This window comes from Hemiscyllium ocellatum, chromosome 22 (assembly GCF_020745735.1).
Source record: "Hemiscyllium ocellatum isolate sHemOce1 chromosome 22, sHemOce1.pat.X.cur, whole genome shotgun sequence".
NCBI lineage: Eukaryota > Metazoa > Chordata > Chondrichthyes > Orectolobiformes > Hemiscylliidae > Hemiscyllium > Hemiscyllium ocellatum.
Window position 1 is genome coordinate 60,845,660 of NC_083422.1, and position 24,770 is coordinate 60,870,429.

At 40.3% G+C, this 24,770-nt stretch overlaps 1 protein-coding gene across 2 annotated transcripts in view; it reads left to right on the forward strand.

The window, feature by feature from the left end:
- Window positions 1-23,860, forward strand: part of mxi1 (max interactor 1, dimerization protein) — a 99,713-nt gene extending 75,853 nt beyond the window's left edge. For both annotated transcript variants that reach the window (XM_060842275.1, XM_060842276.1), the window contains exons 4-6: window positions 14,897-15,011; window positions 15,403-15,574; window positions 17,176-23,860. In XM_060842275.1, coding sequence (XP_060698258.1) covers window positions 14,897-15,011; window positions 15,403-15,574; window positions 17,176-17,339 — 451 coding nt within the window. In that variant the 3' untranslated portion in view covers window positions 17,340-23,860. The remainder of the gene's footprint in view (window positions 1-14,896; window positions 15,012-15,402; window positions 15,575-17,175) is intronic.
- Window positions 23,861-24,770: the final 910 nt, after the last annotated feature.

A 24,770-nucleotide genomic window follows, 5' to 3' on the forward strand; every position in this document is an offset into this window, starting at 1 on the left:
TCTTTTTTATTACCATGGTGACCTACTTCCATCTCCATCTCATCTAATTCTAACCTTCCTTTAGCTCATTTGCTGCTGAAATCCTGATTTAAACCTTTGGTACATCACAAAAAAATCTAAAATAACTGTGGATGCTGGAAATTAGAAACAAAAATAGAAATTCCTGGAAAAACTCAGCAGATCTGTTTGGTGAAATCAGAGTTAATGTTCTGGGTCCATTGACCCTTCTTCAGAACTGATGGTAGTGAGGAAAAAGTTGGTGTTTCTGCAGAAAATGGTGGCTGGGGAGGGATGAAGGAGGAGTAAACCTTTTGTTACATGATGTGCTGTTCTGGCCTGCCTGTTACTTTGCAGCCTGGATTTCTGTTCACCCATTATTCTGTGTTTGACTATTCTAGCATCTCCATTTTAAAATTTTCATTCAATTCTGAGGAAGGATCACTGGACCTGTAAAGTTAACTCTGATTTCTTTCCACGGATGCTGCCAGACCTGCTGAGCTTTTCCAGCATTTCTTTTGTGTCAGAAACTAATAATACTTGGAAATCAATGTACCAGAGCTCCATTTTGAAGTATTAAAGATGAGAAGACTAATATGTACCTTTGCAAGTTTTACAGTTTCTTATTCTGCCTCAAGCTATGCCAATGTTTGAGTGTGGATCTGTAGCAGGTTTTAGACATGTACAGTTACATGTCTAAAAGACATTTAGGTAAGTATGTGAATAAGAAATGTTTGGAGAACTTATGGGTCAAGTGCAGGCAGGTGCGACTACGTTAGTTTGGGATTTTGGTTGGCATGTTCTGATTGGACCAGGGGTCTCTTTCTGTGCTGTATGTGTCTATGACTAGAAGATGCTAGGAAAAGGTGGAATGTATGCTAAAGACAAAGTAGTAAAGGAATGACAGGTTAGGTACGGATTGAGCTCTGAGGGAGAGAAAGGCAGACAAACAAACAAAGAAGCAGCAAATTACTGCTGGTGCTGGAATCTGTACAAAAACCACAAATGCTAGCGATCACAGCAGGTCAGGCAGCACCTATGGAGAGAGAGCAAGCTAACATTTCAAGTCTAAATTAGTCTTCGTCAGAGCTGGGGATCATTAAGCAACACCGAAACAGTTGTCAATTTACCAAGGAAAGAGTTGTGGGAAGGGGCCAGTGTAGGACTGGAACAAGGATTGTTCCACATATCCCATAAAGAGACAGGGATAACTGGGACCTATGTGGATTTCCCATAGCCACTACTTTCACTTGGCAGAAGTGAGATGAATTAAAGGTGAAATTTTTCATTTGAGGGAACACGTTCAGCCAGGCAGAGGGAAGTGGTGGTGGATGGGGATTGTCCAGGCCTCTGGTTGAGGAAGAAGCTGAGAGCTCGCAGACTGTCCTGGTGAGGGATGGAGGTATGGAGGGATTGGACATCCATGGTGAACAAGAGGCGATTAGGGCCAGGGAACTGGAAGTTGTCAATATGATGGAGAGCATGAGAGGAATTACAGATGTAAGTAGGCAAGATCCAGGCGAGTGGAGAGAGGATTGAGTTGAGGTAGGAGGTAATGAGCTCCGTGGGCAGGAACAGGCTGATATAATGGGCCCACTGGGGCAGTCAGGTTTGTGGATTTTGGGAAGAAGGTAGAAGCGGACTGTCCAGGGTTGGAGGCATTGGGGAGAGAGGAAGATCTCTGGAGATAGTGAGGTTGATGGTAATCCTGGCAGCTCTGAAGAGTTATTTAGACTCAACGTTAGTTTACTCACTCTCCATGGAAGCTGTCTAGACTGCTGCAATCTTCAGCATTTTTTGTTTTCGGGTCATAGATTGGTGAAAATGGGTTGGCTGTGCCAAAAGCAACTGATGTGATGACAGGGCCTGGAGTATGATCGGATAAAGGACATGGAAGAAGGTATTTTGAACTCAATATTATGCCCTGAGGTCTGCAGGGTCCACAAGTGGAAAATGAGTTGCTGTTCTTCAATCTTGTGCTGAGTCTCGTGGGAGGTCTGAGACAGCAGTGTTGGGTTGGGATGTGGTATGTTGAAGTGGGAGGCAACTGGAAGCAATTTCCAGCATCAATTCTTGGTTAGGTATTTTTGGTTTTTACTGTTTTTATTCCTCTTTGGATGTTAAACGTTGCCTGGAAAAAAAATGAGTTGTGAACACAATTCCAATCATCACTAATCCTGGTCTTATGACCCTGAGATATCCTTATTCAAGCTCTGACCATCTTCCTATGACAATTGTTTACTTCCCAGATGACCTCAAATTGCTCCTATTTCCAAAGGTTTACTAAGGAAGTTGAATCTCTTGTCAAGAGGAAGAAGACGACTGATGTTAGGATGAGACATGAATGCTCAGTTAGGGCGCTTGAGAGTTACAAGTTAGCCAAGAAAGACCTAAAGAGAGAACTAAGAAGAACCTGGAAGGGACACGAGAAGTCATTGGCAGATAGGATCAAGGAAAACCCTAAAGCTTTCGATAGGTATTTCAGGAATGAAAGAATGACTAGAGTAAAATTAGAGCTAATCAAGGACAGTAGTGGGAAGTTGTGTGTGGAGTCCGAGGAGATAGAAGTGCGAAATCAATATTTTTCGTCGGTATTCACACTGGAAAAAAATGTTGTCAAGGATAATACTGAGATACAGGCTACCAGACCAGGTGGGATTGAGGTTCACAAGGAGGCAGTGAAGAAAGCTAATAGCATGCTGGCCTTCATAACAAGAGGAATTGAATATAGAAGCAAAGAGGTTCTTCTGCAGCTGTACAGGGCCCTAGTGATACCGCACCAGGAATATTGTGCGCAGTTTTGGTCTCCAAATTTGAGGAAAGACATTCTGGCTATTGAGGGAGTGCAGCGTAGGTTCACGAGTTCAATTCCCAGAATGGCGGGACTATCTTACGTTGAAAGATTGGAGCGACTGGGCTTATATATCCTTGAGTTTAGGAAGCTGAGAGGGGATCTGATTGAGACGTATAAGATTATTAAAGGATTGGACACTCTGGAGGCAGGAAGCATGTTTCTGCTGATGGATAAGTCCCGAACCAGAGGACACAGTTTAAAAATAAGGGGTAGGCCATTTAGAACAGAGTTGAGGAGAAACTTCTTCACCCAGAGAGTGGAATGCTGTACCCCAGAAGGCAGTGTTTTTTACCTCTGTTTTAATGAGACTCTTCAGTGGAGGGGCACCAGCTTAATGTGTAGGTAATCATGGGATCAAAAGTGGAACTGGGGTCAAGGGTGCATCTCTGTGGTAGCCAAAGTTTCACGGAGATGTACACAAATTAGACCAAGTCAAAAATCCCAAATATTATTATTTAATTCTGGTTTATCTCTGAACCACAATATCCTAATATCCCTAACCTGATACTGCAATTGTCTCCCTAGCTGATCAATGATCTCTCCATCTTGAGGCTAACCATTTCATTTTCCTGGCCTGTGATCCTTGCTCACTCATTAAACATGCACTTGTGGGCGACCGTGTTGAATGGAATTCCATTACTGATGTTGCTCATGTCACACTCTTGTATACTTTCAGGAATAAAGGTCATAGCCTTGCTGAATACTGAAGTTAGAAGAGGTTATAAGATGCGATGGAATATAATTTTCTTGCTACTGATGACTTGGAACTCCATATAGTGACCCAGTTTTGAGCTGTTGGATTTATTCTGAAACAATTAATTTAGCTTGGTGATCAGGGTGTACAAAACAACAGAGAGCTCTTGGTCTCCAAAAGAAGTGTGCAGTGGTAATGCTGTAATGCATAGACGTATTGACAGCAGGTAGGTTGGTGAGAATGAGAAGTTTTTTTTTTCCATTTTAGTAGTTGTCTGTTTACCTGCTGCAGGTTACAGCCCTCCTCCACACCACCTCAATTCCCTGTTCCACTGCTCTAAAACCACCCCCCCCCCCAAACACAATAAAGATAGAGTCCCACTTGTCCTCACCAACCACCCCACCAGTCTCTGCATCCAACATATCATCCTTAAACACTTCGACTAACCCCAACTAGACTCCACCACCAAGAACATCTTCCCTTCCCACCCTTCTCTGCCTTCCGCAAGGACCGTTACTTTCGACAGTCCTTTGTTTGCACTTCACCACCCGCAACTGGAAGAGATACAAAACCTGCTGGTATATCACTCCCCTCACCTCCATCCAGGACCCATATAGTCCTTCCACATGAGACAGAGGTTCACCTGCCTCTCTTCCAACCTAGTTTGCTGCATTAGGTGCTCCCAATGTGGCCTTCTCTACATCAGGGAGACCGAACATAAACTTAGGGAACGGTTCACAGAGTATCTCAGCCAGGCCCGCAGGGGCCAACCAGACCTACGAGTCACCGCCCATTTTAATTCCCCCTCCCACTCCCTTTCTGACATGACCATCCTTGGCCTTCTCCTTTGCCATAACGAACCAAACCACAAATTGGAGGAACAGCTCATCGTCTGCCTGGGCAGCCTACACCCCGGACAACTCAACATTGAATTCTCCAATTTCAAGTAACCTTCCTTCCTATTCCATGACTCCATTCCCAGACCCTCACCAGATTCATTCCTCCCATTGGCCAACCAGGTTGTACCCTCTACCTGTCTTCACCTATCCCCACTTCACCACCCTGCCCCCACCACCCCCTTTATCTGCAGCTCCCCTTTCACTCTTTCCCCTGGTCCTGAAGAAGGGTAACACCAAAAATGTCGACTTCTCCATCTCGTGATGCTGCCTGGCTTGCTGTCTTCTTTCAGCCTCCAGCTTGTCTACTGCAGGTTTAGTATGTCAAATATCTCCTTCAGAATTTAGATAGCTTAATCAGTAGTAGCACTGCTGAACCGCTGTTGATGGAAATCAACGTTGACATCCAGAGCACATCCTTTACTTATGCTACCTTCATTGCTTTGTCAAAATGTTGTCCAACATGAAGGAAACAGAGGGAGGACATTAGGTGGTAATTGACAGGTGGTTTACTTATCCATGCTTGATTTGATGCCATGAGACTTTATTGAGCATGGAGTCAATGTGGACTCCCACAGCCACCCTCTCTCGACTGTATACCACTGTGCTGGTAGGTGCATCCTAGCTGACAGCAGGATAGGACTTGCCGAGAGATGATGAGGATACACACGCATCATGTGCATACTGAAGCTCACAGTGACTGAGGTTGGTGTGATTACAACTTAGGATTGATGGCATAAATTAAACACTTAGAACATAGAAAAAAATACAGCGCAGTACAGGCCCTTCGGCTCTCGATGTTGCGCCGACCGAAGCCTACCTAACCTACACTAGCCCAATAACCTCCATATGCTTATCCAATGCCCGCTTAAATGACCATAAAGAGGGAGAGTCCACCACTGCTACTGGCAGGGCATTCCATGAACTCACAACCCGCTGAGTAAAGAATCTACCCCTAACATCTGTCCTATACCTACCACCCCTTAATTTAAAGCTGTGTCCCCTAGTAACAGCTGACTCCATTAGCGGAAAAAGGTTCTCACTGTCAACCCTATCTAAACCCCTAATCATCTTGTACACCTCTATCAAATCTCCCCTAAACCTTCTTTTCTCCAATGAGAACAGCCCCAAGTGCCTCAGCCTTTCCTCATACGATCTTCCTACCATGCCAGGCAACATCCTGGTAAACCTCCTCTGCACTCGTTCCAATGCCTCACATCCTTCCTATAGTATGGCGACCAAAACTGTACACAATACCCCAGATGAGGCCGCACCAGAGTCTTATACAACTGCAACATGACCTCAGGATTCCGGAACTCAATTCCTCTACTAATAAAGCCAAGTACACCATATGCCGCCTTCACAGCACTATTTACCTGGGTGGCAACTTTCAGAGATCTGTGTACATGGACACCAAGATCCCTCTGCTCATCCACACTAGCAAGTGGCCTACCATTAGCCCAGTAATCCATCTTCTTGTTACTCCTACCAAAGTGAATTACTTCACACTTAGCTACATTGAACTCCATTTGCCACCTTTCTGTCCAGCTCTGCAACTTATCTATATCCCACTGTAACCTGCCACATCCTTCTTCACTGTCCACAACTCCACCGACTTTCGTGTCATCCACAAACTTGCTCACCCAGTCTTCAAGCCCCTCCTCTAGGTCATTTATAAAAATGACAATCAGCAGTGGTCCCAAAACAGATCCTTGTGGAACACCGCTAGTAACTGCACTCCAAGATGAACCTATACCATCAACTACTACCCTCTGTCTCCTTCCAGCCAGCCAATTCCTAATCCAAACCTCTAATGCACCCTCAATGCCATACCTCCATAGTTTTTGCATTAGCCTGCTATGGGGTACCTTATTGAACGCCTTGCTAAAATCCATATACACCACATCTACTGCTTTACCCTCGTCCACTTCCTTGATCACCTTCTCAAAGAACTCAATAAGGTTTGTGAGGCACGACCTGCCCTTCACAAAACCATGCTGACTATCCTTGATCACATTATTCCTATCCAGATGTTCATAAATCCTATCCCTTACAATTCTCTTTAAGACTTTGCCCACAACAGAAGTGAGACTCACTGGCCTATAGTTACTACGGCTATCCCTACTCCCCTTCTTGAACAAGGGGACCAGATTCGCTATCCTCCAGTCTTCTGGCACTATTCCCTTGGACAACGACGACATAAAAATCAAGGCCAATGGCTCCGCTATCTCCTCCCTAGCTTCCCAGAGGATCCTAGGATAAATGCCATCAGGCCCAGGGGACTTATCTATTTTCATCCTTTCCAGTATTCCCCAGACCTCTTCCCTACATACCTCAAGGCCATCCATTCTAATCACTTGTGACTCAATATTCACATCAGCAACAGTGTCCTGTTCCTGAGTGAATACTGACGAAAAGTATTGATTTAGTGTCTCTCCAATCTCCTCCGCCTCCACGCACAACTTCCCACTACTATCCTTGACTGGACCGATACCTACCCTAGTCATCCTTTTATTCCTGACATACCTATAGAAAGCCTTTGGGTTTTCCCTAATCCTACCAACTAAGGACTTTTCATGTCCCCTTCTCGCTGCTCTTAGCTCTCTCTTTAGATCCTTCCTGGCTACCTTATAACTCTCAATCGCCCCAACTGAACCTTCACGCCTCATCTTTACATAGGCCGCCCTCTTCCCTTTCACAAGGGATTCTAATTCCTTATTAAACCACGGCTCTCTCACAAGACCCTTAACTCCCTGCCTGACTGGTACATACTTATCAAGGACACCCATTAGCTGTTCCTTGAACAATCTCCACATATCATTTGTGTTCTTCCCTTGAAGCCTATTTTTCCAGTCAACGCATCCTAAGTCATGCCTCACCGCATCATAATTTCCCTGCCCCCAGCTATAACTCTTGCCCTGCAGTGCACACTTATCCCTCTCCATCACGAGAGTAAAAGTCACCGAGTTGTGGTCACTGTCCCCGAAGTGCTCACCTACCTCCAAGTCTAACACCTGGCCTGGTTCATTACCTAGAACCAAATCCAGTATAGCCTCACCTCTTGTTGGCCTGTCTACATATTGTGTCAGGAAACCCTCCTGCACACATTGGACAAACACCGACCCATCTAACGAACTCGAGCTATAGCTTTCCCAGTCAATATCTGGGAAGTTGAAGACCCCCAGAACAACCACCCTGCTACTTTCACTCTTCTCCTGAATCATCCTCGCAATACTTTCCTCTACTTCTCTCGGACTATTAGGGGGCCTGTAGAAAACTCCTAACAGGGTGACCTCACCTTTCCTATTTCTAACCTCAGCCCAAACTACCTCAGATGGCAAGTCTTCCTCCATTGTCCTTTCCACCGCTGTAATACTACCCTTGACAAGCAATGCCACACTCCCCCTCTTTTACCCTCATCTTTGACCCTACTAAAGCATTTAAACCCTGGAACCTGCAACAGCCATTCCTGTCCCTGTTCTACCCACGTCTCTGTAATGGCCACAATATCGAAGTCCCAGGTACCAACCCACGCTGCAAGTTCACCTACCTTATTTCTTATACTTCTGGCATTGAAGTATACACACTTCAAGCCACCTTCCTGTTTACAGGCACCCTCCTTTGAGATCGATGCCATGTTCCTAACCTCCCTATACTCAAGGTCCTGTACCCTAAAGCTACAGTCCAGGTTCCCATGCCCCTGCAGAGTTAGTTTAAACCCTCCCAAAGAGCACTAGCAAACCTCCCCCCAAGGATACTGGTGCCCCTCAGGTTCAGGTGTAGACCATCCTGTTTATAGAGGTCCCACCTTCCCCAGAAAGAACCCCAGTTGTCCAGAATCCGGAATCCCTCCCTCCTGCACCATCTCTGTTTCCACGCATTTAACTGTTCTCTCTCCCTATTCCTCGACTCTCTATCACGTGGCACGGGTAACAAACCAGAGACAACAACTCTGTTCGTTCTAGCTCTGAGCTTCCAACCTAGCTCCCTGAAAGCCTGCCTAACATTCTCACCCCTCTTCCTACCTATGTCGTTGGTGCCAACGTGGACCACTTGTCTATCTGTTCAGTAGATTATTCCATGTCTGTGAGTGATTTCCTGGTGATGAAATGGAGTAATGCAGTGAGGGAAATGGAGAAGAGGGTTTGTGCAAAACCAGAGACCTGTTTTCCTGGGCAGCAGTGATCGCTCCATTATGATTTAAAAGCCTGGACAATCAACAGGAATCAGCCCAAAGCTCTGGAGCTGGACCATCATCAATGTCTTTGGCCAGTAACAAGAAAGTGATTCAATAGCAATAACCTCTCCCAAGGCAAACGTCTAGCCCACCAACAAAGCTCTTATTGCTCAAAACCAGCTCTGCTGGACAGGAGATCTCATTAAGATACTCAATGCAACTGCTGAATTCATGCCATCATGACTGTTGATTCACAGCAGGGCAGCATAAATGCTTTGGAGATATTCGCAAGTATCCCATAAGAAATTAAACATTTCCTCCAACTCATGAGCGATGAGACCAAATGGACCAGAATGTTGATGATTTCTTTGAAAGTTGCCAAACACATCAAGAGACTTCAGGAGCATATTGGCAAAGTTGAAAATCCGAGAGATCACCTTGAAACACCTCATCATCAGCCGAACCATTCATGACACAACCTACAAACTCTGCCATCCATCTCAGATCTTATCAAGCTGGAGTCTCCTTGATCCTGAGGAACTGTTGTATGACTGTGACTGCAAAACAAGTGCAAAAAGAAAGGCTAATATATTCGCAGCAATCCTCAGCCGCAAGTGCCAAGTGGAACATACATCTCGGCAGCTTCCAGTGGTTCTCAGCATCACAGATATCAGTCTTCAGTGAATTTGTTTCACTCCATATGATGATAAGAAACAGTCGGAGGCTGGATATTGCAAAAGCTATGGGCCCTGACAACATTCTGGCAATTGCATTAAAGACTTGTGTTCCAGAACTTGCTGCTGACCTAGCCAAGCTCTTCCAGCACTGGCATCTACCCAACAATGTGAAAATGGCCCAGGTATGTCCTGTACACAAAAGCAGGAAAAACCCAACCTGGCCAATTGCTACCTATCAGACTACTGTCGATCATCAATAAAGTGATGGAAGGTGCCATCAACAGTGCTATCAAGGCACCCGGTCAGCAAATAATCTGTTCAGTTTGGGCTCCATCAAGGCCACTTAGCTGTTGACCTCATTACAGCCTTGCTTCAAGCATGGACAAAGGAACTAGATTCCAGAGGGGAGGGGAGAGTGACAGCCCTTAACATCATGGGCACATTCGATCAAGTGTGGCATCAACGAGGCTTAGCAAAGCTGGATTCAGTGGGTATCAGGAACAAACTCTCCACTGATTGGAGGCTTTCCGAGCATATAGGAAGATGGTTGTAGTTATTGAGGTCTGTCAACTCAGCTCCAGGATATCTTTGCAGGAGATCCTCAGGGTATTGTCCTGGCCCAGTCATCTTCAGCTGCTTTATCAATGATCTTCCATCATAAGGCTTGCTGATGATTGATTGCACAATCTCCCCACAGACTGAAGCAGTCCATGTTCAAATGCAACAAGTTCTAGACAATATCCAGGCTTGGGCTGACAAATGGTACAAGTCGCATTTGGCAATGACCATTTCCTGTAAGAAACATTTAACCAACATCCCTTGACATTCAGTACTGTTACCATCATTGAATCCCCCACTATTAATATCCTTGGGATGACCTTTGACCAGGAATTCAGCTGGATTTGCCACATTTATGGGCGGCACAGTTGCTCAATGTGGTTAGCCTCTCAGCGCCAGGGACCCATGTTCGATTCTCGCCTCGGGCGATTGTCTGTGTGGAGTTTGCACATTCTCTCCATGTCCGCGTGGGTTTCCTTCAGGTGCTCCAGTTTCCTCCCACAATCCAAAGATGTGCAAGTCAGGTGAATTGGCTGTGCTAAATTGCCCATAGTATTAGGTGCATTATTCAGGGGTAGGGGAACGGGTCTGGGTGGGTTACTCTTTGGAGGGTTGGTGTGGACTTGTTTGGCCAAATGGCCTGTTTTCATACTGTAGGGAATCTATTCTAATAAACACAGTGCCTACGAGAGCACATTTCAGGCTAGTAATATTTCAGTATGTAAGTCATCTCCTGACTCCGCAAAGTCTGTCCACCACCTACAAGGCACAAGTCAGGAGCGTGATGGAATAGTCCCCACTTGGCTGGATGGGTGCAGCTTCAATAACAGTAAAAAAAGCTTGACACCATCCAAAACAGAGTAGCCTGTCTGATTGGCACCACATCCACAAGCATCCACTCCTCCACCACTAGCACTCGGGCAGTACTGTGTAATATTTATAAAATGCTGTGCAGAAATTCCCCAAAGATCCTTAAGCAGCACTTTCCAAACCGCATGACGAATTCCATCCAGAAGGACAAAAGTAGTAGATGTATGGGACCACCTGCACCCTCAAGTTCCCTTCCAGGCCACTCACTATCCTGACTTATAAATATATTGTCATTCCATCACTGTTTTGGGGTCAAAATCCTGGAATTCCTACTCTTAAGATGGCTTGTAGCAAAATCTGAAAGCTCTCCCACAAACTAGCCAAGCCACAGCCTGAAAGTCATACACCAGCGATCATGCCTGACAACGTACAGCATGTAGACTGCAGCACTTCAGTAAGGCAGCTCACAACCATCTTCTCAATGGCAACACTGATGCCAATGTTCCCCATGCTATAGGTTAACCTACAATGCCCTTGGGGAATGAGTTCCAGGAATTGATCCAAAAAGAGAGAAGGAACAGCAATATATTTCCAAGAACGTTTTTAAAAATCTTGGAATGGCGATGGGCAAGTTTGAGGTATTGGTTGTAAGGCATGATTGCTGGTGTATGACTTTCAGCCTATGGCCTGTCTAGTCTGTGGAAGAGCAGTAATGATTTTGCTACAAGCCCCAAGCATTAATTAGGATCATCTAGGTCACTTGACTGGGCAAATCCTTGTCTAACGCAATGCTACATATGGTTTCTTGGGTTTTATACAAATTGTTTGTTAATTCTAACAGTTGTTACAACTGAATGGCTAACTAGGTCACCTTAGAAGATAGTCTAAAAATCTGCCACATTGCTAAGTCTGAAGTCACACAGATGAGGTAAAGGATAGCACATATTGCTCCCTAAAGGACATTAGTGAATCATGTAGGTTTTTGATGATAACCTCTTACTTTTATAGACACCGTAACCAAGATAAGCTTTTAATTGCAGATTTATTAATTTACAAAATTTGTATTCCCCAGTTGCCTGTTTTGGGATTTGAAATTGTCACTAGATCAATAGTCTAGGGTAACTACTCCAATAATTAACCACAGTGTTATTGCACTCCAGCATGCATTGATGCACAAGTCAAATCATTCAAATATGGACACTCTGGTTTCGATTTTCCTCCTGCTGTTGATGTTATGGTGGTTTGGACAAGTGAATGTGGAAACTTGCTAGGATGTACTCCACTATACCCCTACATCTGTCAGCCAGCTAAATATCCATATCTAAAGTACATTCTGGCTTCAAAATTTCAATAAAAGAAACAGCAAAATCAAGGCCATCAGTCAATGGCAGTTGTTATTAAGAAGAACAATTTTTATGCTATTTATTATCATTAGTTTTGAGACTAAGTCCACAAATTACTAATTAATTGAATGTACAGCGTGGTAACAGACCCTTCAGTCCAATCAGTCTATGTAGAACATAATCCCAAATTAATCTAGTTCCATCTGCCTGCTCCTGGCCCTATCTTTCCTATTCATGCACTTGTCCAAATGTCTTAAACATCCATCATTTCCTCAGGAATTTCATTCCACACATGAATCACTCTGTAAAAATTTGCCCTTCATGTCTTTTTTAAATCCCTCATCTCACCATAAAAATGGCCCTCTAGTTTTAAAATCCCCAAACTAGGGAAAAGACAACTAACATTCACTCTATCTATACCTCTCAATGTTTTATTAATGTGTATAAGGTCACCTCTCACCCTCCTATGCTCCAATGAAAAAAGGTCCAGCATATCCAGCCTTTCTTTATAACTCAAATCTTCCATACCCAGCAACATCCTGGTAAATCTCTCCTGAACTCTCCCAGCTTAAAAATATCCTTCCAATAACTGGGTGCTTTGAACTGGACACAATATTCCAGAAGAGGCCTCACCAATATCCTGTACAACCTCAACATGACTTCTCAACTCCTGTACTCAAAGGACTGAGCAATGAATGCAAGCATGTCAAACATTTTTTTGACCAGCCTGTCTATATGTGAGACAAACTTCAAAGAAGTTCAAAACTTCAAAGCACCCCACACTACCAAGGCCCTACCATTAATTGTCTAAGCCCTACCGTTGTTTGTTGTACCAAAATGCAATACCTCCCATTTAGCCAGATTGAACTCAATCTGCCAGTTTTCAGCCTTTGATCTGTTTGATCAAAACCTCTTTGTAAATCTCTTAGTCATCTTCACTGTCTACTGTGCCACCAATTTTGCAGTCATCCGCACTTACTAACCATGCCTTCTATATTCTCATCCAAATCAATTATATAAATGACAAACAAAAGAGCACCCAGACTAATCCCTGCAGAACACCACTGGTCACAGACCTCCAATCCAAAAATCAACCATCCACTACCAGTCTCTGTCTCCTACCATCAAGCCAATTATGTATCTATTTGGCAAGCTTACCCTGAATCCCATGTTGACCTAACTTTACAAATTGAATTTATAATGCCACCTATTTTAATAAATCTATTAAAATAGGTTGTTTAACTTTCATTCAAGGCACACAGTGTACCTTCTATAATTAAATCACATTATTGTTAGGAAACATTGGCAGTTTTATGTCCATTCTGTGGGAATGAATCAAGCTTCATAGTCTACATTTAGGGTTACTAGATGATGATCCCTGCTTAGTGAGAAACTATATTTCCACCCCTGTAAGGATTTCCCCTACTACCATCAAGGAGTGAGTCTGCTGTTCAGCAAAGACTGAGTTTCATTTCGGAATCTTTCGAGTCTCCGGTAGCATAAGTTTTACTTACCTACCCAACCAGCTAAATATTCATAAGCACATTTGAATGTTGTCACTACGTATTACATCTCAGTACATTGAGTGGTTTCTGGCACCTCACAATAAACTGAACAGTGACCAGTCAATGTAAATAGAACACAAATCCTAATAGTTTGATTTATCAATTGAGAAATATAAAAAAAGAGTAGACAAAATTGAACCAAGTATTTTGGATTTAAAATCATTTTACATGTTTGAAATTACCTTTCAGAAATCTGTAGGAAAATGTTTGGGAATAGGATTCATATAGTATTTTGACAGAGTGAAGCCCAATTTGAAGAAACAAAAAAAAATTAAAGATCATAAGATGTAGGAGAAGAATTAGGCCACTTGGCTCATCGAATCTGCTCCACCATTTGATGTGTTTCTCAACTGCATTCTCCTACCTTCTCGCTGTAATCCTTGATCCCCTTACTAATCAAGAACCGATCTCTTTCTGTCTGTCTTAAATACATGAAATGACTTGGCCTCCTCAGCCTTTTGCAGCAATGAGTTCCACAGGTTCACCAACCACTGGCTGAAGAAATTCCTCATCTTTTTCAGGGGAGGGGACAATGAGGCTGAGGGTGACCTATCTGCCCACTCACAAATTGATGCCCTTTACTAGCAAATTATTGAAGGTTCATTTCTTGCCTAACCACAATTTTGGGGCCAATGCAGGAATTTAGGGATGAGGTAAAGCCTAGCAGATCACCCTTCTTGGTCCTCAATTGAGAAACTGTGAGGGTGGAATTTCCATCAGTGACTTCCTTTCCAGACCTCCTCCTGCATCCCTTAGATGTTTCCTCCCACCTTTTGCCTCATTGTAACCTCACCTCCCCTTTTTGCAACAAGCCAATCTCACAACAACTTGGCCCTGTGGGCCCAAGCTCAAGATGGTGGAACTTCAGATATTCACAGTGGTGGCCAATGTTTTCGGGAATCTCTTCTGGACCCAAGAAAACTAACTTGCCCAATGTGAAATTGTAAGAAAGCCTAATTCCTAATGGCGTTCTTTGCACCTTTCCAACTTGGAGCCTGAAAAGTAATCTGCAGTTTATTTCAGGAATTACAATATTTGTAACTATAATAAATATTAATTTGCAGGTTATTCATTATGTTTCACTAAGTTCGAAATGAAATATTTGACGTGGACTTACTTTGTACAAAGAAACTTCCACAAAGAAACAAAGCTGCTGATATATCAACAAAGAAAATATTGACATTCTGTTTTATTAGGTGGACAATTAATTTTAAAGGCTGAAGTAAAATATTATCTAGGTTATTTTATATTTAATGACAGTGAATATTTCCTGTCAGCATTTTCTTAGTTGAGTATTTAACAAGTTGATGTATTTCTGTTAACAGGCGAGCACACCTTCGTCTCTGTTTAGAGCGATTGAAGGAACTTATACCACTGGGATCAGAGTGTACCAGGCACACTACTCTTGGTTTACTCAACAAAGCCAAAGCACACATTAAGGTAAAGCAAGACTGTATAACTGCATTTTTCTATGTCAGGTGCTAACAAATTCTTAACATCTTTCAATCTCTTTTGCAATTATAATGGTCATTTGTATCATGCTATGAATAAGTTATTATGGAACGTTACTCCCTTGCTCCTGTCATCAAAGATGAGAAAACTGTTAACTATTACCAAGTTCCAATTTCTAAAGCATTTGATTAAATGTTTTTTTTGTAAACAGCTTTCTCCTAATCAGTGATGGGATTCCCCTCTGTTGGATGTCAATATACATGTATTAATGACCTGTCTAAAATTACTGCTGTGAATTCTGATGTTTAAACTGGCAATTCAGTCCTTTGATTAGCTTGATCGGTTAAACCAAATTCATTGTTTTGTCTTTAATCTGTAGAAACTTGAAGAGCTGGATAGGAAGTCACTGTACCAGATTGAGCATCTGGAAAGGGAACACCGTTTTTTAAAGAGGAGGCTGGAACAGCTACAGGGTCTGCCAGAAAATGAACGAATACGAATGGACAGCATAGGGTCCACTGTCTTCTCTGATCGTTCAGATTCAGAACGAGGTAGTCTTTCATAAACTTTTGTGGCCACACTCATTTCCTACATAATTGTGATGCATTTTATCACCTCTTAAGCTCATAATAACAATGTCTGCTCATGATCCTAACCTATTGCATGAAAAGATCAACATGAGTGAGCTGAAGCTCATAATGAAGGATTAGAAAGGATATATTTCCTGTAGTGTAAGCAAAAGGCTATACCTTGTCATACAATTATATGCCTCTTGGCTGTTTTATGGGTGAAATAATAACTCTAAGGCGGTAAATAGTTTTCAAGACTATAAACTACATCATTTGAAATCGAATGCATTAGGAAGAGTACTGGTTTCTGTGAAGAAGGTTATCTAAGATTACAAAGGGATCTTGATCAATTGGGCCAACTTGCTTGAAGAGTAGCACATGGCATTCAATTTGGATAAATGAAAGATATTGCATTTTGGTAAAATAACCAAGAGCGGAACTTGTCCAGTTAATGATAGGGGCCTCGAACAGTGTTTAAGGCATTTATCACAATTGAATATACGAGTTGGGATGTCATGTTGAGATTGTTCGGGAAATTGGTGAGGCCATTTTTGGAGTACTGTGTACAGTTCTGGTTGCGCTGCTATAGAAATAATTTATTATTAAATTGGAGAGGGTGCAGAAAAACATTTACCAGGATGTTGCCGGGTCTGGACCATTTGAGTTATAAGGACAGGCTGGGCCTTTTTCTCACTGGAGTCTACGAGCTTTAGGGATGACCTTTATCAAGGTTGATAAAATCTCGAGCAACGTAGATAGAGTGAAAAACAAAAGTCTTTTCCCGAGGATGAGAGATTTCAAAACTAGGGGTTATATTTTTAAGGTGAGAGGAGAAACATTTAAAAGGAACCTGAAAGCCACCTTTTTCACGGAGGGTGGTTCATATGTAGAATAAACCGCCAAAGGAACTGGTAGATGCAGGTACAGTCGGTTCTGCTATGACACACATTTCTTCAATGCAAATTGGCTACAAAGTGATTGAAGAATTTAGACCATTATTTGTAGAATGCAAACTTTCATTATCTGTATTGGCTATAACCTTATGCCAGCTTTATTAGTTTAAATGGTGCTTCTATTGTACGATTTTCTTATAACATGGGGTTGCATTGGAACAGAGCTATCGCGTTGTATCAGGACCGACTGAACAGTTACAACATTTAAAAGAAATTTGAACAGGTCTGTGAATAGGAAAAGTTTTTAGAGGGATATGGACAAAACGCAGACAAGTGGGACTAGTTTAGTTTGGGAAATTCGATCAGCATGGACAAGTTGTTTCCAAACTATGTGACTCTCTGTCTCCTATTCTATCTGTACAGGAACTAGTCTCTATTTATAAGGAGTAGTTTTATAAACATTTGGTATTGAGCATTACAGAGTGAAGATTGAGTTCACAGGGTTTAGGACTACACTATCTTACTTTCACTATGTTTCTATTGAGCCAACACTGCATCATGAGCATAGCCTCTCAAATCACTCTATAATGCAAACGTATGGGTCTAGTTTGCTAATTTAAATCTCAAATAATACATATTTGACAGTATTACCTGCGACTGTACTAATGTTTTGCCATTGCTTATTTCCAGAAGAGATTGAGGTGGATGTTGAGAGCACAGAGTTCTCCCATGGAGACATGGACGATATTAGCACTTCCAGCATCAGCGACCTTGATGACCACAGCAGCCTCCAAAGTGTTGGTAGTGATGAAGGCTACTCCAGCTGCAGCATAAAGCTGTCCTCGTCAATTTAAAGAGGACAACGGTGAAGCTACCTGCAAATATATCTGAGGGATCACAATATGACTGGCTACTTCAGCTTTGGACTTTTGTGGAAAAACAATAGGTTAAGGACATGCACTTGTACTACAATGCTTTATGCACAAGGCACTCACCCAGTACTGACCTACATTGCATTGTTTCAAGGAAAGAAATAGCACATAGTGCATAGCATTGTGGGTACAAAGCATGACCACTATTCAGATTCTTTCTTTGTGTATTCGCAGATAATCCATTAGTGTCAATTTAGTTGGAAGATACAAACCTTTTTTATAAAAAAATGCACTTTTAAGCTGAAGAGCATCTTGTTGTGTAGCCCAGAGTTCTGATGTGATTTGAACAATGTCAGAAAGTTTGACTTCCTGACATATTCTTTCTAACCTGCACTTGGAGGTCTTCATTCCCATTATAAAAACCGGAAAAGATGTTCTCTTTGTGGAGACCTCACCAATCAGATTGTTTAAAAATCTGTTTACTATAGAAAAAAAACCCCAAATAGAGATCAAAGAACATTTTACCAAATTGGTAATTTATAGCTGATTTTATTTGGTGTGAATGAAACAAAAGTGTTCTCAGTCCCTTTTTTGATGTCAAGTTTTATGAAGTTACATCTTAAGGACTGTTTTCTTCTTTTGTTTTTTTTGTGCTAATGTTGTGCCTTCTAAGTTGTGCATTGTGTTGTCATGAAGTTAGTGTCTCTTATCTAGTTGTCCCTGCATGTATTCAAGAGCAGCTTAAAAATAGTTCAATCTTAATCTTTTTCCTGCACTGCACTCCAACCTTGGTTCTGTAATAGAATGGCCTGATTACTATAAGCATAACCCTGACCTCTCCACCTCCTTCAGGAGCAGGAACTTGAAGCCTGCAAACCGATAAAGTTATTAAATTAGCTTTGCAGGAATAGAAACCTATAAACTTTGTATCTGTTTAAGCTGTTGGCATATGTGCACGTTGCAGCACACTTAATGGTGTTTTTATAGAGAAGTGAAAGGTTCTATTGTTGCTATGGTAAAATATGTTGGTATCAACTATAGGAGCATTAGGAAGAGATTCAGGTCTATAGCCTGCATATTTAGCAGTGCATTATCTTTAACTGAGATTTAAAAACCACTAAGCTTTATTGGGCCCCAAGGTCGCTGTGTTTGAATTTAAATTTTGCCCATTGAATATCCAGTAAATCAAATATTTAAATTTAGTTTAAAAATGAAAAAAAGGTCTTTTCATCTAAAATATTCCAATGATTATTTTCTAAAGAGTTGTGGCTTGACTTTTGTTTTTGCAATGCCATTGCCCTGGAAAATAATCACTACTCTAAGGCTCCTAGAGTTGAAGTGCTTACCAGGATATTGCAGTTATGTTGCACAATGCTTCACCCATTAAAACTTTTGACCAAAATTCATGGGTAGTTACTCCCATGATTTGCCAATATGCGCTCTTGATGGGTGAGATTCTGTGCTAGAAACAGGAGTTTAAAATCGACCATTGAACAATTTGGGAAATGAGTACTATTTCTCAAAATTAAATACTTTTTATTTCAGTAGATAAGAAAGCACTTGCATATACTCAAACAGCCCTTCAGTTTCACACTATTAGGAAGCATTTCAGGTCAGAAACCAAGCATAGGTTCTTTGTGGGGTGTGGCTTACATAATTGGAAGTGGTCTATCTGAAGAAGATCTAAACTTCAAGTAAATCTGGTCATCCTTGGTATATTTGTTTGCCTCTATAGGAGGAATTGTTACAGGTTACAGTTTTAACTGAGCTTGTATAAATATTTACAAACACAATGTTGCTGAAATACTTCAAATTGCACTAGTGTTTTCTATAGAGTTCCGAACTCAAAACTATGAAAGGAAGCCAAAAGAATTTCACATTGAGAAATTCTACAATTTTTTCACATTAAAAAAGTTAAAACAAATAAGAATTTAATTCTGGTGCTACTCAATGACAGTTATTTGGGATATAATTGTAACAAATTTGGAACTGCTTACTTGGTCGATTATATTACCTTCTTACCAGCCCAATTTGGTTTAGTTAGTTATCATATGGTCAGTACGTTTACCTGGCAGCTTTGCAATATATTTTAAACATTCTCACTTTTTAAATTTCCTTCTCTGCCACTTAAGTGAGCAGAACCTGAATGTAAAACAAAAGGCAGCTTTTTTTAAATCAGAGCACTCAGCTACAGAATTGTGACTGATAGACCAACAATGTACAGCAACTTCCATAGGTCTACATAAGACATATCCTATAGATATTGTCTGAATCTGATTTCACTGATGAAGAAAATCCAATGTTTTGTGCTTCTTACTTTCACTCAAGATTATTTAGAAGTAAACCTGGTTATCATCCAGGCTCCTTGCAATTGAAGTTGTACAGTACCTTAATCTTCTAAAACGGTAAAGCAAATTAGCCAGGACTGGCAGATTGTTAATATTACTAGAGTTCTTGGTTTGACTTTAGTAATATGACTTAACAAATTTGAATGTTGAGCATTCACTAAAGCTGGAGCATTCTTTGAATTTTGTCAAAAGCCACTTTGGATGCAACAGTTACATGTTTTAATATGTGTATCCAAATCTCCCAATAGACCACTTAATCAGATCGTTACTGTGTACTTTCAAACAACTTGCAATAAAATCATGGGTAACGGAAATTTTGTGTACAGAAGGTTGATAATTTTGGGAATCAGAAAATTAACAATAGGTTAAAAAAACTATCATAGTTGTGGGTGAGAACACAAGTCCAACAAATGGCACAATGCTACCAGAAAAGCCTTAAATTACATCATTACTGTGATAGTGCAAAAAATACGTGAACGTATTTCAGTATTTTGATGCTATTAAAGTTTGATAAAATGCATAGGAACATGTGATATCTTTCCCCTTACTTTCAGCAGTAACAGCCAGCAATAAATAATTGGCAACAATTAAAATTTCCAAGCACTTTGTGGGTTTTGTTATAGGTTATTTTTATGATGGATTAAAATGATTAGCTCTTTGAAGAAGCAAAGGAGAAAAAGAAACTTTGGTTAATATTCACAAAGCATACAGGGCTTTGAACTGCTTTTGATCATACTCTTTGTACCAGTAGTAATGCTTCGTATCAGTTTACTTAAGATGGATAATATGGAAGGAAGGTTCCCCCCCATCTTAATTGATGCCACTGCATGATATCTGGATTTTAAAGTACAAAATCTGTGCTGCTGGTTTTACAGCAGCTCTGTGCAACTGTTGTCCTGTTCTAAGCCTGTGCGAATATGCACTGAATTGATGACAATATCTGGTTACATTTAAGCAACATATGCATTCCTTTGTAAAGAATAGTCCAGCCCCATGTCCAGATACAGTATTGAGTATTTTTCATTTGTTATGCCCTCCATGCCAGAACTTAAATTGTGCAACAAGGAATAATATACATATGTACACTTTTAGGACAGACCTATAATCTTCCTCTACCTGCATTATGTAAAGGCAGCCCACCATAGACATCTTTCTCCCTTCTCCTATTGTACACATTGCAACTTTTGTAAACTTATGCCAGTTGTTAACTTTCATAACGATATCTTTCACTGATGTGCTTCAAATGCATTTGAGAGTAACTTTGCCTCCTTAGATATTAAGAAAAATTAAACTGAGCTGTATTTTATTTAAATATGAAAAGAATGGCTAAATAAATGGAAAAATTCAAGAAACCTGATTCACTCCCATCTGGAAATGAGCAGTAATGCCTGAGACCTACTCTTAATTTAAACTTGAAGTCACCAAACAAAAATTGGAGACTGTACAAGTAATGGAGCCCAGTTACCTAATGATAGTTAACTCTGATTCATGTTAACAAAATATCACATTATTCCTTTTTATGAAAGTCCATGGTGAATTCAAAAGTTGTTACATTAAATCTGATACCTTGCTAGAATGCTTACTTATCTAGTAACATTAAGTGCTCAATAATATACTGCAATTTGATTAGCTGACAATCTACCAGATTTGTAAGGAATGGTAAGTATAGGTACTTGCAAGCCTGTGATCATCAGACTGGTTTGTCTCCAGCACAAGTGTACATCGTTTTCTGCTAAGTCCCAAATCCACTATATTAATCCAAGTTCTGTCATCCAGATGAAAAAAAAGCAATTGTGCATTCTTCATTCATTTGGGAGAAATAAAACTGCAGAAACGCTCATCCAAAATACTACCATAGCCATTTTAAAATTGATGCAATATTAGCATAGGAACAAACTTCTATAAAATATCAATTCTTAGAATATAAGACAGGACTGATCCTTACCTGTCACATTTGGTGTTCAGAATTGAAGCTGATCAAAGTTTTTGCTTATTCAGTTCACACCTTGCTCACTTGACTTGAAGGCTAAGTTTGCAAAATATGAAATGCTTGGTAATTATTTAACCTCATTAATCTCAACTGTTTGAAAGGACTCGTGTCAATCTTGGACTTCAGATTTTCATTAATCCCTGGATATTTTCTACTAACTTCCTGGCTAAAAATCACCCCATTACATGAAAAGTAGACAAATTATAAGCTGAATAGTAAGAGACACTTTAATTACCCATCTTGATGCCACCAAGCAGATTGCAGATTCAATATTTTGCTTAGGTTTGATTGATTATCCACATCATTATCCCTGCACAAACATGTCAAATTTCTGTTGACAAACTCCCCTCCAAAATTACATCAAAACTAGTTGCAATCCAAATAAGTTGGAACTACTAAGTTGTTCACTGTCTTCAGAGGACGATTGCATGATACTGTTTCAAACTGAAATAATTTAACAATAAAAATAATGATTCTTTCCCACCTCTCTAGATACATGATTAATCTGCAATAGGTGGGAAACAGACATTACTGGGAAAAAAAACTCAGCAGGTCTGCCACCATCAGGAGAGAAAGCAGAGCTAACATTTCTGGTTCAATAACCCTTCTTCAGAATTTGGACTTAAAACATTAACTCTGTTTTCTCCCCAAAGATGCTGCCAGACTTGGAGGTTTTCCAACAATTTCTGTTTCTGATGTCCAGCATCTGGGGTTATTTGGTTTTTTTGTATAATTGAAATGTACTTTGAGGAACAATATGTATTAAGAAATTATTTTAATTCTTTTGTGATTTCTATTGACAAATTTATCACAAATTTTCAATAATGTACCTATTCATATTTTCTATAAGTACTGGAATTTAGTTAAATACCGAATAAGCTGACGAAAATTTCAATATACACCAGAGGTTGCCTCTCCCATTTAGTTTCCTGCCATTTATCACTATGTTTATCTAACCTAATACACACAAATTGCGTTTGCAACTTTTGAGACGGCGCTGTCAGAGTTTACACACTAACCCTGTTCAGTTACCATGAACATAATTTTACAAAGTATTTCCTTCCACCACTGCCCCACTCCAAATAAGGGATCATGTAACACCTACAGAATTTGCCTCAAACTTGCAATATTTACAGCAGAATTTGAAACAGTTGTGTAGCACTGGCAGCTCTCTATCTTGCTGGAACATACACATCTGCCATTCATAAATAAAGGCTTCAGGCGATCTAGAAAATAGTATTTCTTATTAAAGTGGGACACCAATACAAGTTTTTAAGGCTTTTCATTAAACACAACTTTCATATAGAGAAAGTTAGATGTTTAAAAATAAATCCTCATTAGACTTGGTGGACCTTGTCATATCAAGGTACACTACTCTTCCTCTCACAGTAACTTGGCAACTGACTATTAAACAGATTCCACTTGGAAAAATCTCATTCAATTTTCAAATTATATGAACTTAAAAATATAATTGTTAAAAATATAGCTTTTATCTCAGCTGTCAGTAATTGAGGCAAGTACTGTTGTTTATAAACAGCTAAATGTAGAGCATTGTATTCCGGTGAAAGCATCTGGGTAGTGCTATTGTTATTTTGTCTTTCTCTTCTTCCTCCTCCTCCCCTCCCAATTAGCAACTGGTATTTTTGATTCCAAAAGCCAGCATTAATTGACCACAAACATTAACACTGACCAAGTCCCTCCAAAGGTAACTGTGTAGTAGTACCCAAGTCTAGAATTTAGCACACTTATTAATAGTTATCAACAGAATTTAACAGCAGTGGCATACATTTATTGGTTGTAATGAAAGTTGCACTGGTGTCAGTATGGGTGCTATTTATAATTTAAACATTGGTTTAACAGATAATTATTGCTAAACATTTATAGCTTGAATCAACATGCTGCAAAGTGTACAAAATGAGGCTTGTAACAAGTCTTAAGTAGAATGCAGTGACAGGGAAACCAGGATATATCATTGAGGTAGCCTGTCTGTTCCCACTGAATACCCAATGTATATGTGTAAAGACTTACTTCATGCTGGTTCAAACTAATAGCACACTTGTTCCCCTAAGCTACCTGAATTTGAAATATTGCTTTAACTGTGTTTGTAGATAAACCTCTTATTTACCTCTTGTATAAAGCATAAAATAAAACTTCATTTTGTGAAATACTGTATTACTTGTGCCACCTGCATTAAGAGCTATTCAGTGGAATAATGACAAGTGCAAGGTAGTCAAAGTATATATAAAGGTCTAAAATATAATAAAGGATTATGTCTGAAAAACAAATCTCAACACTTCCTCTCCAAATTCAAGCTCATATCACACTTGATGATTTTGACTCAAATTCTCAATCATTGATATTTTTTGGACCATGACAGACTTTATCTCACTTGTGCAAATTTTCAACAGTGATTCTTGTTAAATATTTCTCCCAATTTACTGGTTGACCTGATTTATTTTAAAAAGTGAAATATACAAATTTTTCAGTGGTTGCAAAAATAAGTGATTACTCATAACTATTACAATCAATTTATATATTATCAATGTTAAATATAGGACTTAAGGCACCCAAACTTAGCATATTTCACTGATTCAATTGTTTAACTTACAACAGTTGCATTATTTGTAAATAGTACCACTATTTATTTGATCAATCAATCCAAAGGGATCTCTTTTTAAATAGTAAAAATAGGTAAGTCCCTTGGGCGGGGTGGGATTCATCCTAGGATTTTCTGGAAAGCCAGGGAGGAGATTGCCAAGACTTTGATCTTAATGTTGTCATTGTCTACAGTAATTGTGCCAGAAGACATTAGGATAGTAAATGTTGTTCCCTTATTCAAGAAGGGGAGTAGAGGCAACCCTGGAAATTATAGACCTGTGACACTTACTTCAGTTGTGGGTAAACTTATGTTGTAAGAGAGAGCATTTAGAAAGGAATACATTGATTAGGGATAGGCAACACGGTTTTGTGAAGGGTAGGTCATGCCTCACTAACCTCAATTGAGTTCTTTGAGAAGGTGACCAAACAGGTGGAGGGGGGTAAAGTGGTTGATGTGGTGTATATGAACTTCAGTAA